At 44.8% G+C, this 25,862-nt stretch overlaps 2 protein-coding genes across 4 annotated transcripts in view; both read left to right on the top strand.

The window, feature by feature from the left end:
• SAMD8 (sterile alpha motif domain containing 8) overlaps positions 1-25,862 on the top strand; it is a 158,883-nt gene that overhangs the window by 77,846 nt on the left and 55,175 nt on the right. The gene's annotated exons all lie outside the window — the stretch shown is intronic.
• Positions 6,052-18,078, top strand: LOC141055103 (uncharacterized). Its single transcript, XM_073552056.1, has 2 exons — positions 6,052-11,092; positions 11,308-18,078. Exons 1-2 carry the CDS (start codon positions 10,891-10,893, stop codon positions 12,258-12,260), a joined length of 1,155 nt encoding a protein of 384 aa, XP_073408157.1. The 5' UTR covers positions 6,052-10,890; the 3' UTR covers positions 12,261-18,078.

Here is a 25,862-nt window from a genome sequence, read left to right as displayed (position 1 = left end):
CAACAGGGCTGCCATCAGGGCATTACTGCCCTGACTGGCATATGGGGCTCGGTGGGCAGAGGGGGCCCGGTCTCCTCTGGTCACCAGGCCCTCGGCGCTGCCGCAGCTAAACGCTATTGACAATGCGGGCCCACACGTCAATAGGAGGCTGGCAGCTGACGTCAGCCGCAGCGCGCACCTCGCCGTCGTCTGACGTCACTGTCAGTCGCCGGCTGGGACGCTCTGCAGTGTGGAGGGAGCGCGAGCGTCGCCCGCCGCTGGATCGCGGCCAGGTAAGAAGAACTTTTTTTTATTTTTTTAAATTTGTAAGAACCGCTATCCGGGGGGCCCGGGGGAGACTTGGACATGGGGGCAGAATGCTGGACATGGGGGCAGAATTCTGGACATGGGGGCAGAATGCTGAACACGATGGGGCAGAATGCTGGACACGATGGGGCAGAATGCTGGACACGATGGGGCAGAATGCTGGGCACGATGGGGCAGAATGCTGGGCACGATGGGGCAGATTGCTGGGCACGATGGGGGCAGATTGCTGGGCACGATGGGGGCAGATTGCTGGGCACGATGGGGGCAGATTGCTGGGCACGATGGGGGCAGATTGCTGGGCACGATGGGGGCAGATTGCTGGGCACGATGGGGGCAGATTGCTGGGCACGATGGGGGCAGATTGCTGGAGACGATGGGGGCAGATTGCTGGAGACGATGGGGGCAGATTGCTGGAGACGATGGGGGCAGATTGCTGGAGACGATGGGGGCAGATTGCTGGAGACGATGGGGGCAGAATGCTGGACACGATGGGGGCAGAATGCTGGACACGATGGGGCAGATTGCGGGAGACGATAGGGGCAGAATGTGACGGTGAGACACAGGAGGGGGCTGACTGGACACGGGGGCAGAATGTGACAGTGAGACACAGGAGGGGCAGAATGTGAGGCACGGGTGCAGAATGTGACAGTGAGACACAGGAAGGGGCAGAATGAGATACGGGGCATGATTGGAGATATGGACATGATTGGAGACACAGGGGGCAGGATCAAAGACATGGGCGCATGACTGGAGACACTGGGGGCAGGATTGGAGACAGATCGTGCAGGATCATGGGGCAGGATGGATACGGTGGAGACAGATGGGGCAGGATGGGGAGATCATATGGGGCAGAATGGATGCTTATGAGGGCGGGATGGGAGAACGGATGGCCGAAGCCAGGAATGAGACACACGGGGGCTAGGATGGGGGATATTATTACCACAGGGTCTAATTAAGGGATATTATTACTGCAGTGATGTATTTTATTTTTTGAGTATACTGTTTTAAATGGGGGGAGGGCGGTCCTGTTACTGTGTAAAGTGACACTAAGTTGCCTTTTTTTCTTCATGTGATGTATTGTAGAAGTTGGGAAAATTAAGTAATATGATTTGCAAGCGGAGCTCTAGGTAACTGTGTTATTTCCTGCAGAGACGAGCCCTGGCTGGAAGACGTGATGGCGGTCTGTGCTGGATGAAAGATGAAAAGCAAAGATGAAGGACTTCACCTAGAGACGTCACTGGTGAGTTAGTGTGTCACCTATACACCGACACTATACACTGTATAGAGGCCTTGTTTATAATGTCATTGATCACTGTATTACCTGTACACAGACACTGCATACTAAGTACAGATCTCCTGTGTATAATGGCACTTATGGTGATAGTATCGTGTGGTTTTTTTTTATTACTGATCAATATTGTAGTATTCAGTCACTGTGGTGGTAATATGTGGTCTGGTCATGGTGCGGTGCTGTTCCTTGTATGTGATATTACCGAATAATATGTGGTCTGGTCATGGTCTGGCGGTATTTGTTCCTTGTGTGTGGTATTATAGATCACTATGTGGTCTGGACATGGTGCGGTGGTATTTTTCCCTTGTATGTGATGATATTGGTCATTTTAAAAATTGAAAAATAGAAAAAAACCTAAATTGTATCACATATTTTAACAAATATTTAATAGGTTACAGTAGAATAGAGCTCGGCCAAAAGAGTCTACCCTGTTATGGTGGCGGCTTAAAAAATCTTTTGGCCAAAACAAAAGCTGCCGGCTATATGTGTGATCTGGTGATGGGAACTGTTAATGTGTGATTGGTGAGAAGTGGAGTGGGGTATCAGCGTACTCAGAACAAATTGTACAACAACTTTTGTGTCTAATTTCTCCTGTTACCCTTGTGAAAATAAAAAAAATTGATTCTGATGTAAAATGTTTGTGAAAAAAAGTTAAATGTTTATTTTTTCCTTCCACATTCCATGAAGGGTTAATAAACTTCTTGAATGTGGTTTTGAGCACCTTGAGGGTGTGTGCACACGCTACGGAATCTGCTGCAGATTCTGCAAAATCCGCAGATAAATCCGCAGGTCAAAAGACCTGCGGTTTATCTGCGGACTAGCCTGCGGTTTTGCCCTGCGGTTTATTTCCACAATGGAGGAGATGGTAAACCGCTGTGGAATCCGCAGAAAGAATTGACATGCAATTCTTTCTGCGGATTTGAAACCGCAGCAAAATCCGCGCGGAAAATTCCGCAGCGTCTGCACAGTGGTTTTTAATTCCCATAGGGAACAATGGCTGCAGCTAATTCTGCTGCGGATCCGCAGGGCCAAATCCGCTGCGGATCCGCAGCAGATTCCGCAGCGTGTGCACACACCCTGAGGGATGCTGTTTTTAGAATGGTGTCACTTTTGGGTATTTCCTGTTATATTGATTCCCCAAACTCAGTTCAAATGTGATGTGGTTCCTAAAAAAAAATGGTTTTGTTAATTTTGTTGTAAAAATGAGAAATCGCTGGTCAACTTTTAACCCTTATAACTTCCTAACAGAAAAAAATATTTCAAAATTGTGCAGATATAAAGTAAACATATGGGAAATGTTATTTATTAACTATTTTGTGCGATATGACTCTCTGCAAGGATAAATTCCAGGAGAGACATGTCATAGATTCACAGTGGCTTTATTCAGTGCATTTCAGGGGCCTCATTTCATGATGAAGGGGGCATGAGACCCCTGAAACGCGTTGAATAGAGCCATTGTGAATCTATGACATCTCTCTCCTGGACTTTATCCTTGCAGCAGCGTGGAGTTTAACTGCAAATTCACATTGAATACATGTTTTCTTCTTGTCCCTGAGGACCTGTGGATCTGCAGCAGCTGCTAGACTATATGCTCTTATCTCATCCTAACCAGGTGAGCAAGTTTCTTGTTATATTTCTTCCTTTGTAACCTGTCTCAGAAGGTGGGGCAGCCTTTGGATTTGGAAGCACAAAATTCACTGGAATTTTATATGAGGGGGTGAGGAGCCATGTCGCTTTTCCAGAGTCTTTGTTCTAGCAGTAATGTGGGAACACTCTATAGTTCCAGTGATGGATGACGGAACTGAGTGGGGGCTGGTTTTGTGAGGGATCAATTAGGGTTTTTATTGGCAACATTTTGAGGTGCATAATATTATTCTCTGTTGCTTTGCAGTGCTGGGGTCCTGGGTTCAAATCCCACCATAGACAACATCTGCAAGGAGTTTGTATGTTCTCCCTGTGCTTGTGTGGGTTTTCTCCGGGTATTCTGGTTTCCTCCCACACTCCAAAGACATGCTGATAGGGAATGCAGATTGTGAGCCTCATCGGGGACAGCGATGATAATGTGTGAAAACTGTAAAGCGCTGTGGAATATGTTAGCTCTATATAAAAATAAAGATGATGATTATTATTATTCTACTCTGAACACCTACGTTAGGGTTTCCGTGTAAATCCTGCAAGAATGGGATTCAGATGTTACCTCCTGAGGGAACTACCCGCCATTAGGCAGATAGAGACTTTGTACTCCGTTTGGCATCTGCTCCAGTGGTCATCTTTTTAGGCATACACAGATCTGTGGTTGCCCACGCTTGTGCACTAAAAAGATGTCTGACATGATGGGACACCGCTGGAACAGAGACCTGTCCAAAGTGATTCCTTCTGCCTCATAAGTGTGTGGTTTTTTTTCAGGGTTTTAGGGAATTTGCATGAAAACCCTCGACCTAAGCGCACAGCAAAGAGCGCAGGAAAAATGTGAGCCGAGCTTTGTTCTGAGTTTTGGGAGGTAGAATGAACAAATAGACAGCAGTACAAGAATAGTTCTTATTTTTATTTTTGCTCGGTTTGCAGAGCGGTATAAGTGATTAGATATCTTTATTCTTCGGGTCGGTGTGATTTCAGTGGTACCATATTTATATACCGTATATACTCGAGTATAAGCCGACCCGCGTATAAGCCGAGGCACCTACTATTGCCACGGGAAGCTGGGTAAGTTTATTGACTTGAGTATAAGCTGGATATGCATTGTCCCCTCATTCCTATCGTGGTATGTGTGGCTCCCCCTGTCCCTGTCTTTGTATGCATGGCTCCCCCTGTCCGTCATTGTATGCATTGCTCCCCCTGTCCCTGTTATTGTATGCATAGCTCCCCTTGTCCCTGTCATTGTATGCATAGCTCCCCTTGTCCCTGTCATTGTATGCATGGCTCCCCTTGTCCCTGTCATTGTATGCATGGCTCCTCTGTCCCTGTCATTGTATACATGGCTCCCCCGTCCCTGTCATTGCATGAATGGCTCCCCCCGGTCCCTGTCATTGTATGAATGGCTCCCCCCGGTCCCTGTCGATTTATGCATTGCTCCTCCGTCCCTGTCGTATGCATGGCTCCCCCATCTTATCCTGGTATGCATACGTCCCCTGTCCCTGTATGCATGCCTCCCCTGTCCCTGTCATTGTATGCATGGCTCCCCCAGTCCCTGTCATTGAATGCATGTGACACCTGTCCCGTCCCTGTATGCGTGGTACCCCCGTCCTGTCTGTCTCTGTATATGCGTGGCTCCCCTGTCCCATCTCGTCCCTGTATGCGTGGCTCCCCCGTCCCGTCCCTGTATGCGTGGCTCCCCCGTCCCTGTATGCGTGGTTCCCCCGTCCCGTCCCTGTATGTGTGGTTCCCCTGTCCCGTCCCTGTATGCGTGGCTCCCCTGTCCCGTCCCTGTATGCGTGGCTCCCCCGTCCCATCCCTGTATGCGTGGATCCCCTGTCCCGTCTCTGTATGCGTGGTTCCCCCGTCCCTGTCATTGTATGCATGCCTCCCCGTTCCTGTCATTGTATGCGTGGCTCCCCTGTCCCGTCCCTGTTTGCGTGGCTCCCCTGTCCCGTCCCTGTTTGCGTGGCTCCCCTGTCCCGTCCCTGTATGCGTGGCTCCCCTGTCCCGTCCCTGTATGCGTGCGTCACCTGTCCCGTTCCTCTATGCATGGCTCCCCCGTCCTGTCCCTGTATGCATGGCTCATTATCCCCTATTCCTGTTTGCATGTTTCCCATTATAAAAAAAAAAAAAAAAAAAAAGCACAAAACAAACATCCTACTCGCCTACCTGCGTGCCCTGGGTGCTGGCACTACATATTGTTCCGGTCACCGGTGCCAGCAGCTCTTCCTGCCGAGCGATCACGTGGCCCCACTCATTAAGGTAATGAATATGCACTGCTCTCCACTCCCATAGGCGTGGAGTTAATATTCATTACTTTAATGAGCGGAGCCACATGACCACTCGGCAGGAAGAGCTGCAGGCGCTGGCGGCCCGAGCGAGATGCAGTGCCAGCACCCAGGGCACGGAGGTAGGTGAGTATGATGTCTGTGCTGGAAGGCTGCGGCTGGCACTGTGCAGTATTACAGCAGCGGCACAGACTTTAGCCACGGACGCCGGCTCCTGCCTCTGTGACCTGCTGCTCTGCCGCTCCCCCTCCCCCACCTGCTATCTGTGACAATGACTCATGTATAAGCCAAGGGGGCGTTTTCAGCACAAAAAAAGTGCTGAAAATCTCGGCTTATACACAAGTATATAAGGTGTGTATGTATGTGTTTACATGTGTGTATAATTTTAGATAAAGAATATATATATATATATATATATATATATATATATATATATATATATATATATATATATATATATATATATATATATATATATATATATTGTGGTGTAGTGACCACTGTGTTCGCTAGGGGGCGCTGTGTGGATGTCCTAGGAGAGAGGATGAATGGCAGAATCCGGAATGACCGTTATGTATCTCAAGGTGGGTGGCCTTGAGATGGAGACTTATCAGTGTGTTGATCAGCAGTGATACTGCTGAGGTGCTGTTCCAATGTGTCAGGCAGAAGTCTCCAAGTAGCTGGGCGAGCCCAGTTACCTACAAACCCACCCAGGGGGTGTGTTTAAGAATGTTATTGTAAAGTGTGTATGAGTGGTTGAAGGACCTGTGATGAGGTCATAGCCATGTGACCCGGTGGGCGTGGCTACAGACCATATAAGGTGGTCAGGGTAGGTCACATGGAGTGAATGCAGGGACCTGGTTGGTCCGTTTTAGAAGGTCCCGTCTGAGAGAGATGGTGCTGCCTTCTGACCAGGGCTGTGGAGTCGGTAAGCCAAACCTGCGACTCCGACTCCTCAATTTCCCTTACACCGACTACGACTGCGACTCCCACATATATTGCTTATATTTAAGTGAAAAATTTATTCTAGTACAATGTGAACATCAGACATTAAATCATTTTTATGATACGATAATCAAGATAAAACAGTTTTCAACAAAAACATACTAAATAACATTTGTGCAGTCTATGAATTTGATCTAAGAAATAAAATTGCCTCCATCAGATCCTCCTTCACAGATGACCTCAAATCTGACCTAATAATTTTAAGGCTAGAGAACAACCTCTCTACAGTAACTTGGGTTGGAGGCAAAGCCGTAACCACATGGGCAACATCTCTAACAATTTCCGGGTATAGAGGAATTGCCTCATGCACAGTCAGTTTTGATGAACGGTTGAATTTTTCTATTTCTTTGAGAACAAGTGAAACATTTTGCTGAAATATGGTCAATCTGCTTGCTATAGGAGACAGAGTGAAATCTTTTTCCTTGCGGCATCGCTTTGCCTGCCCCATGTCATACAAATACTTGTCAAAGTCAAACTCCTCATCTGATGAGGATGAAGATATGGCAGCAGTAGCACTGTCAGGACCCGAGTCCTCTTGCGCCTGGCAGTCCTGTAGGCCACTCTTCCTAACTGCTACCTCAGTCAGAGCTTCTTTTCCTTTAGTAAGCTGTTGATCATCAAGCAGTATACGATGACTTGGGTCCACATAAACAGCTGCCAGAAAAATTTTATTTTCCAATAGCTGTGTCTCTCTCCATTTCATTGAAGCAGAAATGCCATCTGCGATTAAACAGCAAAATAGCAAGTTTTTCCTCTCCATCATGAAAATGCCCGGAGTTAAATCCTCAGCTTGTAATTTTTTAGTCACAGTAAATGGGTGATTAAGCAATTCCTTCAATTCAGCCACCTGTGTCCATTGACCTTCATTTAGGGATACCTGAGGGTTCGCCAAATCTATAAGAAACTGTTTTAGTTGATCAACATTTGCCCTTTTCCAGCACGTGTCTTCAAGATGGAATCAATTTTAGGGGTTCTGGCGGCAATAACCAATTTCCTCACTTTTCCAATCAGATTTCCAGCATGTCCCTCTTGCAGACTATCTCTTATTGCCAGCTGCAGCGTGTGCACAACACAGCGCATGTGATGAATAGGAAAGTGTTTTGAAGCAGCTTCAACAAGATCATCTATTTCTACAGTATAATTTTGCTGTTCTTCTGTAGTAATATCTGTTTGTTCCTCAGTTACATGAACAGCACTGTGGCCTTCCATCTCAAACATACTGAATCCTAAATGTTCCTCTAGCTGTTGTTCATTACTCTCATTTATCAGTGTAATTGTACTTGTGCTTGAAGCATTGTCCGTCACAATAGCAAGAACCTGTTCTTTTTTGAGTTCGTAATCTTGCAGAACTTTTTCCACTAAGGCCTGGAGAAACTGGCTGCTGTGATGAGCTTTAGTATCTTTTACTGCCAGCGTGTTGGTAACAATTTTTGTTGTCACAAACATATCGAACATTGATGGCAAAATAGTTCACTCTGAGACGTGTGCGGGCATCCATTTTAAGAAACATGAAGCGTCTTTTGAGAGTCTTTTTAAGATTTTCCTTTTGTTTAAGGGATTCTTCAATCACTAATTTTCTATTACTTTCTCTTTCCAGAGAAACACCAAGTTTGGGGGCCATTTCTCCATTAATAGCTGTAAAAGCTGGTCGTGCAAATAATGTTAATGGTACACCATCCTTCACAACAATCTGTATGAGCTGTCTTTTAGACATATCTGCTGTCATTGTTACAGTAACTTTGTCACTTACAAAATATCTTGTTAATGATGTTTGAGACGCTCTTTCCTCCTCCTTTGCCTGGCAGGAAGTGTTAGTCTGTGTGCTACCCAGCTTTCATTCTTTTTGGTACAGATAAGATACGACATATGGATAAATGGATAGATAGAGCAGATTTCTAATCTGCTTTTGATATTGAAAACATTATCTATGAGCTCAAAAACCTTTCAGGTGATGCGTTTTTTTAAAAATCTGATCTGCTTTTGCAGCTGAAAAACGTATCCACAAAAAACGCAGCAAAAATGCTGTGTGTGAATGTAGCCTTAGATCAGGAATAGAACAGCCATTTATAGGGCATTTCATAACTTTCCCAAATTCCTATGAAAAAATATTCAGCACATTCTGCATTGAACTACTGTACCCAATTTATTATATAATTTTAGGAGTCGGTCCACTTTATACCGACTCCACCAAAATTAGCACCGACTCCGACTCCACAGCCCTGCTTCTGACAGCAAGTGAACGCTGTGTGGACATCTACAGCAGGAGAAGGAACCTTGAATGAACCCTGACGGGTGAAATAACTGAGGGTGAAGAGCCTGTGCATGCATAATCTGTGTGACCACAGGGATTACAGAGCTGAACTGTCTTGGATGCTATGCTGATGTTATGAAGTCTATGATACTGCTGTGGGTTTATGATGCCTAATAAACCGCAAGGACTGTTATGATTTTATGGAAAACCCGTGCCGAATCTGGTTTTGTGGCTGCTAATCGAGTATCCCCTACTCGAATGAGAGCGCTACCTTAATAAATATATATATATATATATATATATATATATATATATATATATATATATATATATATATATATAATGTGTGTGTGTGTGTGTGTATGTATATATATATATATATATATATATATCGCATCGGGAGGGCGGTGACGTCCCGATGGGGGCAGGCTTTGCCGCACTGAGAATCTGTCATCCCCAAGCGCTCAACCACCTATCCACTTTCTCTTTTCACCATGTGCTGATTTATCCCATCTGTGCTCTCTCCTGTCATCTGTGTCTCAATCTATATTTAATGTATGTATGTGATTTCTATCTGTGTCTTATCTATGTGTCTATGTATCATCGATGTATGTTATCTGGACCGCTTTGATATTTGCAGTCTAAGGAAACCCTAAATTAGCCCTGGTGATTTAGACATGCGCTTGTGTTGGTTGGTGAGTCCGTGACACGCTATTACGTGTATTTTTCATTACTCTAACACGGTATTAAGTGAAGTTTTTGATGTCCGTGACATGCTGTAACGTGTATTATTTTAGGTCTATTGACACGTTGTAACGCGTCTTATTTTAGGTCCTGCGACACACTTCAACTTATATTTTTTATGTCTAGTGTCACGCTGTGACGTGTATTTTTTATGTCCAGTGACACACTGTAACGTGTATTTTTTCAGTACAACGACACACTGTAGGTGCACTGAGACACTTTACCCTTTTTTTTATCAACCGCGTGTATTATTTTATGTCCCGAGGTCCAGCGACACGCTATAACGTGTCTTTTGTAGGTCCAGCGAAATGCTGTAACGTGTATTATTTTATGTCCAGTGACGCACTGTAACGTGTATGTTTTAGGTACAGTGACAGGCTGTAAGTGTATTTTTTTTTTTATTTTTTTTTCTTTTATGTACACAGATTCAGAGGGTTTTTTTTTTTTTTTTCCATGTACACCAATGCAGAGTCTGCTGGCAGGTGCGTCACAGCAATGACATGCTGTGACGCAGTTCATAAATGAACAGATAGAGCAACTGAATTCACACATGCGCAGTGGCCAGGATCCCAGCGGGGGCTGTGATTCCAACGGCTGTCGGGATCGCAGCAGCGTCCTGACCCGAGCGCAGCTGGGATCCCAACGGCGGTTGGGATCACAGCTGCGTCCTGGATCCGAGCGGCATCACTTGGGTGTACCAAAATGGCGGTCGGCCAGGGTGGATAAAAATCACTGTTTTTTTTAAAAAAATCAAAAAAAATCGGATTTTTTTTATTTAAATCGGATTTTTTTGATTTAAATCGGATTTTTTTCAATAAACTGCTTTTTGAGGAAAATATTTTACCATCCAAAGGTTCTTCCATCATGAGATAAAGCTGAGTTGTTTAACTCAGTAGAATAAAGGCTGTATATGTGTAACATTCACAATGCCATGCTCTTCCAGAGGTTTCTGTAGGATTAGTGGGCAGTTTCTCTCCTATATTATCACAGACGCTCGCTTTACTTGCACAGTTCTCAAAACTGAATTTGACTCCGCAGAGGTCCCAGCCTCTTCTTCACGGCAAAAATGTTACAACATGAACAGAGTTGAGAAAAAGACCTTAATCCTATTGTTCTACAAACCTATGAATACAGAATCAACCCCTTCAGTGCCAAGTCCAAGAAGTTAGACAATATGTTTGATTGTTTGGAGTGAAATAGATCTGCACAACACAAGAAGAATGTGAATCTAAGTGTGAGGAGGAGGAAGGGAAAGCAGACAAGAAAATGAAAGTGAAACTTTGAGCACAATACTGCAGCATAGCCACAGACAGACAAGTCTGGATCTGTTTGTGTGTACGATCTGAGGTTTATTACATTCTTTCCTTATAATGGCAGCAGGCCGTAAAAGAGACCCAGTTTGGGAATATTTTAATGAAGCTCCTTCGCCTATCGGTAAGGCAGGCATGCGTGCAAAATGCAAAGGATGCAACAAAGAGATGCAAGGCCTGGTGGCGCGAATGAGGCAACATCATGAGAAGTGCGGTGATGAAGATGACCAAAGAAACACTTCTGAACAGGCAGGATCTTCAGGTTGGTAAACATTTTTATTGAATCCTATTTCTAAAGACTGAACTGTCATGTGTGAGAAAAATTATATTTCTTATTATTACTACATGTTACTGTCATTTGGTACAGTTATGAAGAAAAACAAATATTCCTTTTGGGGCAGGGGCAGTGATGTGTTGTGTACAATAAGCAGAAATTGTATAAACAATAAAATAACAGCATTGACTTTTTTTGTTTAGGGGAATTCATGGATTCTGAAAACTATCCACCTCCAAGATCACCATCATCCTGTTCTACAATTTCAGAGTTATCCATCCAGGATAGTGCTTCATTAGCAGCAGCAGCAGCAGCATCATCATCAGACACCCACAGCCACCTATCACCATCACCCAAAAGGAAGAAAAAACCATTACCTCCTGGAACCACCATAGATAGGTTTGTGATAAGAACTAGCAGATTAGAAAAAGAGTTGATTGATGAAAAAATTGCCCAGTCTATTTATGCAACGAACTCTTCTTTCCGTCTGACTGAGAACCCACATTTCATTAATATGGTTCAGTCACTGAGACGAGGATACAGTCCACCCAGCAGAGCTGATGTTGCAGGGAAACTGCTGGATCAAGTGTATGACAGAGAAATGGAGCAATGTGCAACAGCTCTGGAGGGTAAAATTGTTAACCTAAGTATTGATGGGTGGAGTAATGTCCACAATGATCCTATTGTATGTGCTTGTATAACAACAGAAGAAGGTAAAGTCTTCCTTGCACAAACAACTGATACGTCAGGAAATGCACACACAGCAGAATACTTACAAGAAGTGGCAGTAAAAGCTATAACGACATGTGAACAAAAATTCAAATGTCTAGTACGCAGCTTGGTCACTGACAATGCTGCAAACGTATCCAAGATGAGAAGAGATTTAGAAGAGCAGGGAGGGAATAAAAAGCTGCTAATAACATATGGTTGCAGTGCTCATTTGCTGCACCTCTTAGCCAAAGACTTAAGTGTTCCAGAAATAAAGGCTAATGTTGTTGAAATTGCTAAATACTTCCGTAATAATCATTTTGCTGCAGCAGCTCTGAAAAGGATGGGTGGAACCAAGCTAACGCTCCCACAAGATGTTAGATGGAACTCTGTGGTGGACTGTTTTGAGCAGTATATCAAAAACTGGCCTATTCTCCCTCACCCATGACAGCACCACGGAGAGAGGGGGTCCGCCCATCAAGGACAGGAACCTACAGACAAAAGAGCGGCACCTCTCCTCCGCCCCCAGTTGGGTTCCTGTCCTTGACGGGTGAACCACGGCAGCAAGAGCGCAGCGCTTACCGGAAGGTGAAGATCCGGGACCGCCCCGTCCGCGGTCAGACAGCGGGAAGGCCCCTGTCGCGGCGGGGTCGGTTGCCGAAGCCGCCACCGCTGCAGCTGAGGGGCTGTCCAGGGTGAGCGGGCGGGGAGGACCGGGCCGCCGCTCCGGGAGGAGTAGGGGCCGGGGGACGCCGGATAGGGGCAGCGCCGGGTACACAGGTGTACCAAGATGGCGCTGCCCCGGAAGTAGAATGAGGAACTTCCGGGTCCCCGCGGTCGGCACATGCGCAGTACGCACTCCCCGGGGGAAGAGCGGTGCAGGCCGGGAAGACAGGTGACGCCAGGGCGGCTTATTCAAATTGGGAACGCTAAAGCAGCCTCAGAGCTGGAAGCGTTCAGGCGCGATGGATAGCGACCAGCATGAGGAGCTACAGCAGCCTAAGCAGCAGCAGCAGCAACAAAGGCAGCATCACCAGCGCCGCCAAAAGGATAAAGACGGACGGGGGAGCAGGTCCAGCAGCCACTCCACGCAGCAGTCTACTGCAAGGAGCAAGTCACCTGCCGTGGATCGCCCAGTGAGGGATTTGGATCCACTTCCAGAACTGGTACCTGCAACCGCGCATGAGGGGTAAGTGGATCTTCGTGAATGTTCCCCATTGTAATAGACTTCTTTCCCTTATCAGGGAAAGAAGAAAGAAAAGACCAAGAACAGGGAATGCCCCACCTGTGGGAAACCATTACCAACGCCCTGGGAAAAAAAATTGTGTGACTCCTGTATACAGGAGGTCCTCGGCGGTGAAACCCCGGATCATGCCGCAGACCTAAGGGCGGTAATCCGCGCAGAAATTCAGAGTGCCCTTTCATCCAGAAAACGGGAAAGGAAGGGAAGGAAGGGGGACGTGGTGATAGAGTCCCAATCAGACAGCTTATCGTCAGGGGAAGTCACCTCCCATACTGTAAATACCGACTCGTCATCCTCCGATGAGGAGACGGAAGGTCGTCATTGTTTCCCCCTGGACGAAGTGGATGCCTTAGTAAAGGCGGTAAGATCCACTATGGGGGTGGAAGACCCCCGGACTGATAGATCAGTCCAGGACATTATGTTCGGGGGACTGAGTAAAAAAAAACGGAAGGTATTTCCGTTAAATAAGAACGTCCAAGGCCTCATAGATAAAGAATGGGAAAAACCGGATAGGAAAAGCTCCACGGTTCCTTCCATCAAAAGGAAGTACCCATTTGAGGAGGAAGCATCCACATCATGGGATAAGGCCCCCAAACTAGACGTGGCGATAGCCAAAGCTTCAAGAAAGTTTGCACTCCCCTTTGAAGATATGGGCACCCTGAAAGACCCGTTAGATAAAAAAGCGGATACCCTACTTAAGGGCACCTGGGAATCAGCAGGGGGAAACATCAGGCCGGCGGTAGCGGCAACCTGTACCTCCAGAGCTCTTATGGTATGGATAGACCAATTGGAGAGACAGATAAGGGAAGGGGTTCCCAGAGATAAAATCCTGGAATCCATGCCAATGATAAGAGGGGCGGCAGCCTACCTGGCCGACTCTTCGGCTGATTCGATAAGATTGTCATCTAAAACAGCAGCCTTGTCGAATGCAGCTAGACGAGCTTTATGGTTAAAATGTTGGCCTGGGGATCTCCAGACAAAAATAAAATTATGCGCCATTCCCTGTGAAGGAAAATTCCTCTTCGGGGAAACCTTGGATGACATCCTCGAAAAGGCAGGCGACAAAAAGAAAGGCTTCCCAAACCTAGGTCCTGTGACCGCCACAGGCTTTAAACGGTCCTTTCGGAACAAAAAGTTCTTCCAGAGGAGACCCCCGAGAGACCAAAAATGGGAAGACAGAAGAAGGGACAGGGGGTTCATCTTCGGTAACTCGTCCCGGGATAAAAAACCCGCCAAGTGACTGTGGGCCCAGGGTGGGAGGGAGACTAAGGTTTTTCCTCCCAGCCTGGGAGAAAATATCCAACAATCCCTGGCTGATAAATCTTGTAAGATCGGGATTAAGGATAAACTTTTATTCTCTCCCGCCGCAAAAATACATGATTACCCCGATAAGGTCGTCAAAAAACGAACAGGACGCCCTCGAAAAGGAGGTTCTGAGTATGTTGGACAAAAAAGTCCTACAGGAGGTTCCCCCACAGGAGAGAGGCAGGGGGTTCTACTCGCCTCTCTTCCTGGTAACCAAACCAGACGGCACCTTCCGCACCATCATAAATTTAAAAAGACTGAATTGCTATATCAAGAACGAAAAATTCAAGATGGAATCGATCAAATCGACCATCAAAATTCTCTTTCCGCAATGCTTTATGGTGGTCCTAGACCTCAGCGATGCCTACTACCATGTCCCCATTCACAAAGAATCCAGGCAATACCTCAGGCTAGCAGTCTCGATAGCAGGAGAAATAAGAGAATTCCAATACAAGGCCCTGCCATTTGGGATCTCAGTGGCTCCACGGGTCTTTACGAAATTGGTGGCAGAGATGATGGCTCACATAAGAGAACAGGATGTTCTGATAGTGCCTTATTTGGACGACTTTTTAATAGCGAGCAACTCAGGCCAGAAATGCACAGAACAGAGGGACCGAGTGATGAGCACTCTAAAAAACCTCGGGTGGCTTCTGAACCTGAAAAAGTCAAGGCTGGAACCAAAGAGAGTCCAGGAGTTCCTAGGCCTGACACTGGATTCAAACATCCAAGTGTGTTACTTGCCAGATCACAAAAGGGACAGAATTATTCATATGGTACAAAAAGCGAGGCAAAACCCCTCTATGACACTAAGACGAGCAATGTCCCTGTTAGGGTCCCTTTCTGCATGCTTGCCGGCGGTCCAGTGGGCACAAATACATATGAGGGATCTGCAATGGGATATCCTGACCAACCAGCGGTACTTAGGAGACCACTTGGAACATCATATTACGCTAGGTTCAAAAACTATTCTTTCCCTAGCCTGGTGGGAGGACAAAAACAACTTGTCCAAAGGGATCCCCTGGGAGGCCAAAATCACACATGTAATTACCACCGACGCCAGTCCTGTGGGATGGGGAGCACACATGGGCATCAGCGTGGCTCAAGGGGGATGGAGAAGTCAAGAACTAAAAGCCTCCTCGAATCAAAAAGAACTGCTAGCAGTAAATTATGCCTTGAGTCACTTTTTGCCAGCATTAAAAGGCCATCATGTCCGGATATTCTCGGACAACCGAGTAACAGTGGCCTATATAAACCACCAGGGGGGAACCAGGTCCAGAACGCTAATGGAGGCATCCTTCGAGATATTCGGGTTAGCAGAGAAAAACTTACTGTCCCTATCGGCGCTACATATACGGGGAGTAGAGAACCAAACGGCAGACTTTCTGAGCCGTACCCAACTACATCAGGGGGAGTGGGCTCTAAATCAGTCCGTTTTTCAGAAGATTGTGGAAATGTGGGGAACCCCAGACATAGACTTATTTGCAGACCACAAAAACAAAAAAGTGGAAACATTCTGTTCTCTAAATCCCAAAGGGAATCCTCACACCCTGGACGCATTTATGCTCCCATGGACACGGGGTTTACTGTATGCCTTCCCACCGACCATTCTCCTTCCGGCGGTGATAAGGAAAGTCAGGGAAGAGGGGGCTCGGGTAATACTTATAGCCCCTTTCTGGCCAAAAAGAACATGGTTTTCATGGCTCAGAATAATGTCAGTAACCGACCCCTGGGTTCTACCAGATCTCCCCGACCTTCTATCGCAGGGCCCTGTGCTACACCCCCAAGCAGTGAACCTCCATTTAACAGCATGGAATTTGAAAGGTCACTGCTGAGGGGGAAAGGATTTTCAGAAAATCTAATTTCCACGTTACAAAAAAGTAGAAAACCAGTTACAATCAAAGCCTATGGTAGAACCTGGAGAAAATTCCTATCCAGTTCGGGGGGCAAAGGTTCAGGATGGAATACAAATGGATAAAATCCTGGAATTCCTCCAAAGGGGGTTAGAACAGGGACTAGCGACTAACACACTGAGGGTACAGGTAGCGGCCCTGGGCGCCCTCTATAATCAGGAGGTAGCGAGCGACCCTTGGGTGTCACGGTTTATGAGGGCCGCAGCCAGGTCTAGACCAATAGCTACCCAGAAAGTACCATCATGGGATCTGAACTTAGTGATGTCAGCCCTAACAGGACCCCCATTCGAGCCTATTCAGTCAGCTCCACTAAAGACCCTATCATTAAAAACGATACTGCTAGTGGCCCTAACATCGGCCCGCAGAGTAAGTGACATTCAAGCCTTATCGGCATTACCCCCATTCATTAAAATTATGGAGGATAGAATTATATTGAAACCTGACCCTGCATATTTGCCCAAGGTAGCAACACACTTCCATAGATCACAGGAGGTAGTCCTTCCTTCCTTCTGCCCAAACCCTACGAATAGAGGAGAGGAGAAATTTCACACATTAGATGTGAAGAGGTGCTTAGTGCACTACCTAGAGGCCACCAAGGGATGTAGGAAGGAAGGATCTCTCTTTGTGTGTTTCCAGGGACCTCGTAAGGGGCTCGGGGCGTCCAGAAGTACCCTGGCAAGATGGATAAGAGACGCGATTGCCCTGGCATACTCATGCAGCGGGAATACCATCCCGGAGGGTCTAAAAGCCCACTCTACAAGAGCAATGGCGACCTCATGGGCAGAAAGATCAGAGGTATCGATAGAACAGATCTGTAAGGCGGCCACCTGGTCAACACCTTCTACCTTTTTCAAACACTATCGCCTAGATCTAGCCTCTGCGTCTGACCTGACCTTCGGGAGAAGGGTCCTTCAGGCGGTGGTCCCTCCCTAAGCTACCAATCTCTGAAATTCTCTCCGTGGTGCTGTCATGGGTGAGGGAGAATAGCTTAGTTACTCACCGATAACGGTGTTTCTCGGAACCCATGACAGCACCCGCTTAATTCCCCCCCTTTTTTTCACGTGTGCGGTGAGCACGATTTAATGTGTGTAGAGTGTGTTCTTAGACACGAGGTTTCTCTATAAGTATGCAAATTATAATGTTATGTATATACTTTTGTTATTAACTAACCGGGAGACCCTCTGATGCTCTGTAACCAACTGGGGGCGGAGGAGAGGTGCCGCTCTTTTGTCTGTAGGTTCCTGTCCTTGATGGGCGGACCCCCTCTCTCCGTGGTGCTGTCATGGGTTCCGAGAAACACCGTTATCGGTGAGTAACTAAGCTATTCTGATGACACTTTGTGAAGAAAATCGAGATAAAATAGATGGCACTGTCACGGCCAAAATCCTCAACATTGGGCTTAATAGAAATGTTGAACATATGCTGAGCTTCCTGAAACCCATCTCTCAAGCTTGAAACAAAATACAGAAAAATAGCTGTTTTATTGCGGATGCTGTTGAAATTTGGAAGGAACTGAGTGAACACTTAAAAACAGAACTACACATGGACAGAATTAAATTACAAGCAGTAAACAAACGAATGGGACAAGCACTGACTCCAGTTCATTTTTTGGCAAATATTGTCAATATCCAATATCAGGGTCAAAACCTAAGTGCTGAGGAAGAGGAGTTAGCTATGACATGGGTATCCAGCAATCATCCATCTTTAATGCCAACTATAATAAACTTCAGAGCTAAGGGGGAACCATTCAAGAAATATATGTTTGCTGAAGATATTTTAAGGAAGGTCACACCAGTAAACTGGTGGAAGTCACTTAAGCGCTTGGATTTAGAGACTGTTCAAGTAATGATTTCACTTTTAACAGCAGTAGCTTCTTCTGCAGGCGTTGAAAGAATATTCTCTTCCTTTGGACTCATTCATTCTAAATTGAGAAATCGGTTGGGACCCAATAAAGCAGGAAAGCTTGTTTTTCTTTTCCAGATTATGAATAGGAACAAAGAAGAAGATGATGATGAAGATGACGACAAGTGAGCTACAGAGGACAGCAGGGACAGTAGTTTTTAAGTTTTCATGTGTCGGCTGGGCTGACAGTCTAAGTTTCTTAAAATATATATATATTTTGTTTAGCCAATTAGTTAACAAACATGGATGTTTGTTTAAGCAAATAACTTATGCTGTAATGTTGTTATTGTTTCAGTTGAATAAATCTATTTAAATTGTTATTAAGGTCAGGATTATTTTTCTCCTTCCTAAGTACAACAGAACAGTGGTGTCCAAATATGAATGATTAACCCATTAAACTGGGGAGAAAAAAGTAATATAAAAAGTGATTCTAAAAATCTTCATCTACTTGCATGTTAAAGTAGCAAGAACTAGTTTAGGTAGAAACTTTGATTTAAATCACTGATTTAAATCAAGCCTTACTGACTAGTGATTTAAATCGTGATTTAAATCAGTTAGATTTCAATCAAATCCACCCTGCGGTCGGCGTACTTCCAGTGCGGAGCAGTGGATTGTGGGATTCGGGGACATCCAGACAGAAGTGTATGACAGACAATTTAAGGCAATTATATATATATATACTAGCGGAAGAGCCCGGCGCTGCCCGGGCATAGTAACTAACTGTGGTTAGTTATAGCAAATTATAATTATCCTCCATCCCATAGTCCCGTGCCCATATACCCATCATACATATCCACGATCCCATAGGCCCGTGCCCATATACCCATCATACATATCCTCCATCCCATAGTTGAGTGCCCATATACCCATCACACATCCTCCCTCCCATAGTCCCATGCCCATATACCCATCATACATATACGCCATCCCATAGTCCCGTGCCCATATACCCGTCATACATATCCTCCATCCCATAGTCCAGTGCCCATATACCTATCACACATCCTCCATCCCATAGTCAACCGTTATGACATCATAATGAGCGGCGGGGCTTGCAACCTATGATGACATCAGCGTCGCCATGGCAACCATTATGACATCATAATGCGGGGCGGGGCTTAATACACACTTTTTCCCCATTATGTAGATGGGGGCAAAATTGGTGAATTGGAACGCGCGGGGTTAAAATTTCACCTCACAACATAGCCTAGGACACTCTCGGGGTCCAGACGTGTGACTGTGCCAAATTTTGTGGCTGTAGCTGCGACGGTGCGGATGCCAATCCCGGACATACACACACACACACACACACTTGAGCTTTATATATTAGATATAAAGCTGAGTGTATAGCCCTGCCCACTCCGCATAGCTACATTCACTAATATCCCACATCATCCCGTCAGCAAGAGCTACTGGACTACTACCCCTAATATCCCACATCGTCCCGTCAGCCAGAGCCACCGGACTACTAATCCCACATCATCCCGTCAAAACCACCGGACTACTACCCCTAATATCCCACATCATCCCATCAGCCAGAGCTACCGGACTACTACCTCTAATATTCCACATCATCCCGTCAGCCAGAGCCACCGGACTACTCCCCCTAATATTCCACATCATCCTGTCAGCCTGGGGTCAGAACCAGAGCGCTGACTGGAACAGTCCTAACTTCCATACCGGGGATCCCTTTAAGAGAGGCCTGGGGTCAGAACCAGAGTGCTGAGTGGATTTGCCCTGACTTCCATACAGGGGATCCCTTTAAGAGAGGCCTGGGGTCAGAGCCAGAGCATTTGAAGGCAATTGCCCTGACTTCCATACCGGGGATCCCTTTAAGAAAGGTCTGGGGTCAAAACCAAAGCGCTGGATGGATTTGCCCTGACTTCCATACTGGAGATCCCTTTAAGAAAGGCCTGGGCTCAGTACCAAACCGTAGAGTGGATTTGATCTAACTTCCATACCAATGATCCCTTTATGAGACCCTGGGGACAGAACCACAGAGCTGAGTGGAACGGTTTTAGCCTCCATACCGGAGAGGCCTGGGGTCAAAACCAAAGTGCTCTGTGCTCCTTTCTGGGGGGGGGGGGCAGACAATGGCTGGGAGCTTATGTTCCCAGGGATGCTAGATTTCTCCCACCCAGTCAGTGTCTGCTGAGGTGTTGTCAAGTGGGAAAACTTGCCCATAGCAACCAATCACAGCTCAGCTTATTTTAAACCAGCTCTGGTGAAATGAGAGATGCTTAGTGATTGGTTGCAAGGAAAACTGTTGCTCATAGCAACCAATCACAGCTCAGCTTCTTTTGAACCACTCTGGTGAATGAAAGATGCTTTGTGATTGGTTGGTGATACATACATACATACATACATACATACAGTTTATAATATAATTGAGAGCGTTAACTTTATTTTTAGGCGAACTGAGGTCTTATTTTTTGCGGGACGAGTTACATAATTTTTTGGAGCATATAATATTTTTGATCACTTTTCATTCAGATTTTTCAAACACAGAATGAATAAAACCCAGCAATTCAATTATATTTTTGCACCGTTCATCATTTGGCAAAAGTGTTAAGACATTTGTTCGTGGGTCGGTACGATTACAGCAATACCAGATTTGTTGATAAAAAAAGAAAAAGGAGTGCAATACATAAAAATATTTTTTAAAAATATAATTTATTATTACAGAGAATATTTGCATAAATACAATTAACCCCTTAGTGACGGAGCCAAATTTTTGAAATCTGACCAGTGTCAATTTATCTGGTAATAACTCTGGAACGCTTCAACAAATCCCAGTGATTTTGAGAGTGTTTTTTCGTGACACATTATACTCTGATAATGGTAAATTTAGGTTATGTTTTGTGTTTATTTACAAAAAATATCAGAAATTTGAGAAAAATTTTAAAAAATTAGCAGTTTTCAAACTTTGATTATCCCTTTAATCCAGATAGTCATACCACAGCAAACCATGAATAAATAACATTTCCCACATGTCTGCTTTACATCAGCACCATTTGTAAAATGTTATTTTATTTCATTAGCCTTTTAGGAGGTTTTAAAATGTAGCTGTAATTTTTCATTTTTTCAAGGAAATTTACAAAATTTATTTTTTTAAGGGACCTATCCATGTTTGAAGTGACTTTCAGGGTCATATATATTGGAAAACCCCAAAAGTGATAGCATTTTAAAAACAGCACCTACTGACATATTGAAAACTGCAGTCAGGTGGTTTATTAACCCTTCTGGTGATTTTCAGGAATTAATGCAAAGTGGCATGTCTGGAATGAAAATGTGTATTTTTACCACCTAAATTGCGCTAACTTCTGAACAGGTTACAACAGCCATCAGACTATAAGGCCGCTATTTGGTCGTGAATTGCCATGGCAAACATTAGTACTACACAATCATGATCTCAGGGTGCTGATAGGGATAAAGAAGGAGAAACCACACAATGTTAACCATTTATATGATGTAGTTACTATTGACAGCAGCATCTAAGGGGTTAAACAGATTTGGACGGTGAAAACACTGATCGTGGCTGATGCAGCAAATTGTCAGCTAGAGTGTACAGCCAACAGCTGCTGGATGGTCCCCAGTATGGGGATGCTATTCTCTTATATCTCAGGTCAGTTAAGACGTATTGGCGGTCATTAACGGGTTAAAAAACAAATAATAGTGTCTCACATGTGACCCTAGATGTTATAGTAATGATCCAGGACAGATATCATGCAGGTATTATAAGAAAAGAACAAAAACATACATAACATCTAGATCAATGTCATATAAATATTCAGTATTATTACAAACAATTATGACCATTAATCGATAGGATTACAATGGCGTTTATACATATATAGGGACCTGCCCTTAGTTCAAAGCCAAAATAACCGCTTAAGAAACAAAAAATAAAACTGCTTTCGAAAAAGCAAACGCAAAACTCTCGTCAGGGGTGACACTTGTCTCCAGGGCACCCAGGCACCATACCACATGGGTAAGCATTAAAAGCACCAGTTTTATTTTTTGTTTCTTAAGCGGTTATTTTGGCTTTGAACTAAGGGCAGGTTCCTGTATATGTATAAACGCCATTGTAATCCTATCGATTAATGGTCATAATTTGTAATAATACTGAATATTTATATGACATTGATATAGATGTTATTTACGCTTTTGTGCTTTTCTTATTATACCTGCCTGATATCTGTCCTGGATCATTAGTATAACATCTAGGGTCACGTGTGAAACATTATTATTTGTTTTTTTTATTGTATTTATGCAAATATTCTCTGTAATAATAAATGATATTTTTTAAAATATTTTTATGTATAGCGCTCCTTTTTTCTTTTTTTATCAATATATCTTGGAGTTTACATTATTAAACTTTTGAATTTTTGGGTATATAAAAAGGTTAAAATCCATTTGGATTGTTGATTATTGAATATAGGCATCGCTTATGCCCATAATTGTTTCTGGGAATTCTATTGTAATACCAGATTTGTATAGTTTTTATGCAAGGTTTCACATTTCTATGGAATCAGTGATGTGTAATGTGTGACACCGTTTCATCCACTTCTATGCGAGCAGTGGTGTAATGCGTGACCCCCGCTCCATCGACTTCTATGGGAGTAGTGGTGTAATGCGTGACCCCGACCCATCCACTTCTATGGGAGTAGTGGTGTAATGCGTGACCCCGATAGCGATTATCAAAAAAGCTACAGCGGAAACCCGGATACATGGAGCGCGTGTGTGCATGTGTTGCAGCTGTGTCACAGCATATGCATGGATATCCTGTGTGTTGGGCTCTCCATGCATGTGCTGTGCCAGTGACACAGATGACACACGCAGCTGCGGAGCCGATCAGCCGGCACGCTCCATGTATCCGGGTACCCTCTGCAGCTTATTCGGTAAGCGTTATAGCTTGCTGAATAAGGCCAGGTTTACATAGCGTTAATGCAGTCCGTTCAATGCATGAGTTAAACTGAGAGTCCGTCACAGAATGACGGCACATCGCTAACGCATGACGCTTATGAAATGTGTTAGCGGTGCGCTTAGTAATAGTCTGTGGGTGCGTTAACGCATCCGTTACATAGCGTTAATGCCGCTATGTAACGGATGCGTTAAAGGGAATCTGTCACCTATTTTTATCCCTATCACCACCATCAGGGGCTTATCTGCACCATTCTGTAATGCTGTAGATAATCCACCGATGTAACCTGAAAGATGAGAAAAACAAGTTAGACTATACTCACCCGGGCGTCCGGTCTGGTCCAATTGATGTCGCGGTCCGGTGTGGCACCTCCCATCTTCTAGCGATGCCGCCCTCCTTCTTACTTCTGCCGCAGCTCTGGCGCAGGCGTACTTTATCTGACCTGTTGAGTGCAGAGTAAATTACTGCAGTGCGCAGGCGCCAGAGCTCTCTGAACTTTCCTGGCGCCTGCGCACTGCAATACTGAGAGGTCACACATGAACAGATTCAGCCCACATTTACTGCAGTCATAAACTAGGTTTAACCCGTTAATGACAGTCTATACGTCTTTTTACTGACCTGAGATAAAGAGAATATCATCCCCATACCAGGTGACAATCCAGCAGCTGTCGGCTGTACACTATAGCTGACAACTTGCTGTATCACAAACGGTTAGTGTTGGCACCGTCCATATCTGTTTAACCCCTTAGTTGTTGCTGTCAAAAGTGACTACATCAAACAAATGGTTAATAGATTGTGGGGGCTTCCGCTTTAATCTAATTGACACACCAAGATCATGATTGTGTGGTCCTGATGTTTGCCATAGCAGTTCATGGTCAAATAGCAGCCTTAGAGTCTCCCGGCTATAGCGGTAAGTTCAGAAGTTAGCGACATTTAGGTGATGAGCATACACTTTTTCATTCCGGCTATACCACTTTGCGTTAATTCCTGAAAATCACCAGCATCGGGCATGGCTGGAGACACAGATCCGACCCCCCCCCCCTCACTAGGTGATGGGGGCGATCTCCCACCGCCGTCATCATCTGCTCCCCTTCCTATCACAGTGATCAAAATTAAAAAAATAGTAAATCACCCCTATAAAATAAATAAAATATTTTTGTTTTTGTATTAGGGATAGGGTTGGAATTAGGGTTAGGGTTGGAATTAGGGTTAAGATTAGGGTTTGGGGTGTGTTGGGGTTAGGGTTGGGATTAGGGTTAGGCTTGTTGTTAGGGTTATGGTTAGGGTTGGGATTAGGGTTAGAGGTGTGTTAGGGTTGTGGTTAGGGGTGTGTTGGTGTTAGGGTTGGAGTTAGAATTGAGGGGTTTCCACTGTTTAGGCACATCAGGGGGTCTCCAAACGCGACATGACGCCACCATTGATTTTTATTTTCACGGCTCTGCGTTATAAACTTCTGTGAAGCACCTGGGGGTTCAAAGTGCTCACTATGCATCTACATAAGTTCCTTAGGGGGTCTAGTTTCCTAAATGGGGTCAATTGTGGGGGAGCTCCAAAGTTTAGGCACACAGGGGCTCTGTAAACGCAACATGACGCCTGCAGAACATTCCATCAAAGTCTGCATTCCAAAATGGCACTCCTTCCCTTCCAAGCTCTCCCATGCGCCCAAACAGTGGTTCCACCCTACATATGGAGTATCTGTGCACTCAGGACAAATAGCACAACAACTTTTGTGGTCCAATTTCTCCTGTAAGCTTTGTGAAAATAAAAAATAGCCGGCTAAATAATCATTTTTGAGGGAAAAAAATGATTTTTTATTTTCACTGCTTTGCGTTATAAACTTCTGTGAAGCATTTGGGGGTTCAAAGTGCTCACTACACATCTAGATAAGTTCCTTAAGGGGTCTAGTTTCTAAAATGGTGTCACTTGTGGGGTTTTTTCACTGTTTAGGCACACAGGGGCTCTCCAAACGAGACATGGTGTCCGCTAACTATTGGAGCTAATTTTCCATTCAAAAAGTCAAATGGCGCTCCTTCCCTTCCAGGCCCTGCCGTGCGCCCAAACAATGGTTTATGACCACATATGAGGTATCGGTGTACTCAGGAGAAATTGCCCAACAAGTTGTAGGATCCATTTTATCCTGTTGCCCATGTGGAAATGAAAAAACTGAGGCTAAAGAACATTTTTGTGAAAAAAAAAAAAAGTACTTTTTTACGGATCAATTTGTGAAGCACCTGGGGGTTCAAAGTGCTTACTATGCATCTAGATAAGTTCCTTGGGGGAGTCTAGTTTCCAAAATGGGGTCACTTGTGGGGGAGCTCAAACGTTTAGGCACACAGGGGCTCTCCAAACGTGACATGGCAACCGCTAAATATTCCAGCATATTTTCCATTCAAAAAGTCAAATGGCGCTCCTTCGCTTCCAAGCCCTGCCGTGTGCCCAAACAGTGGTTTATGACCACATATGAGGTATTGGTGTACTCAGAAGAAATTGTCCAACAAATTTTAGGATCCATTTTATCCTGTTGCCCATGTGAAAATGAAAAAATTGATGCTACAAAAAAATTTTGTTGGAAAAATTAAAATGACCATTTTTTCCTTCCACGTTGCTTTAGTTCCTGTGAAGCACCTGAAGGGTTAATAATCTTCTTGAATGTAATTTTGAGTAGCTTGAGGGGTGCAGTTTTTAGAATGGTGTCACTTTTGGGTATTTTCTGCCATATAGACCCCTCAAAGTGACTTCAAATGTGAGGTGGTCCCTAAAAAAAAT

Source organism: Dendrobates tinctorius, unplaced genomic scaffold (assembly GCF_039654945.1).
Source record: "Dendrobates tinctorius isolate UK_male_01 unplaced genomic scaffold, ASM3965494v1 ptg000184l, whole genome shotgun sequence".
Taxonomy (NCBI): domain Eukaryota; kingdom Metazoa; phylum Chordata; class Amphibia; order Anura; family Dendrobatidae; genus Dendrobates; species Dendrobates tinctorius.
Note: the sequence above shows the minus strand (reverse complement) of the source record. Positions and strands in the feature narration are given on the sequence as shown.

What these genes read in the sequence shown, in the direction of transcription:
- LOC141055103 (XM_073552056.1), top strand. Translation starts at nt 10,891, where the DNA reads ATGGCAGCAGGCCGTAAAAGAGACCCAGTTTGGGAATATTTTAATGAA. An exon ending in TGAACAGGCAGGATCTTCAG is followed by an intron (nt 11,093 to 11,307) that starts GTTGGTAAACAT and finishes TTTTTTGTTTAG; the next exon opens with GGGAATTCATGGATTCTGAA.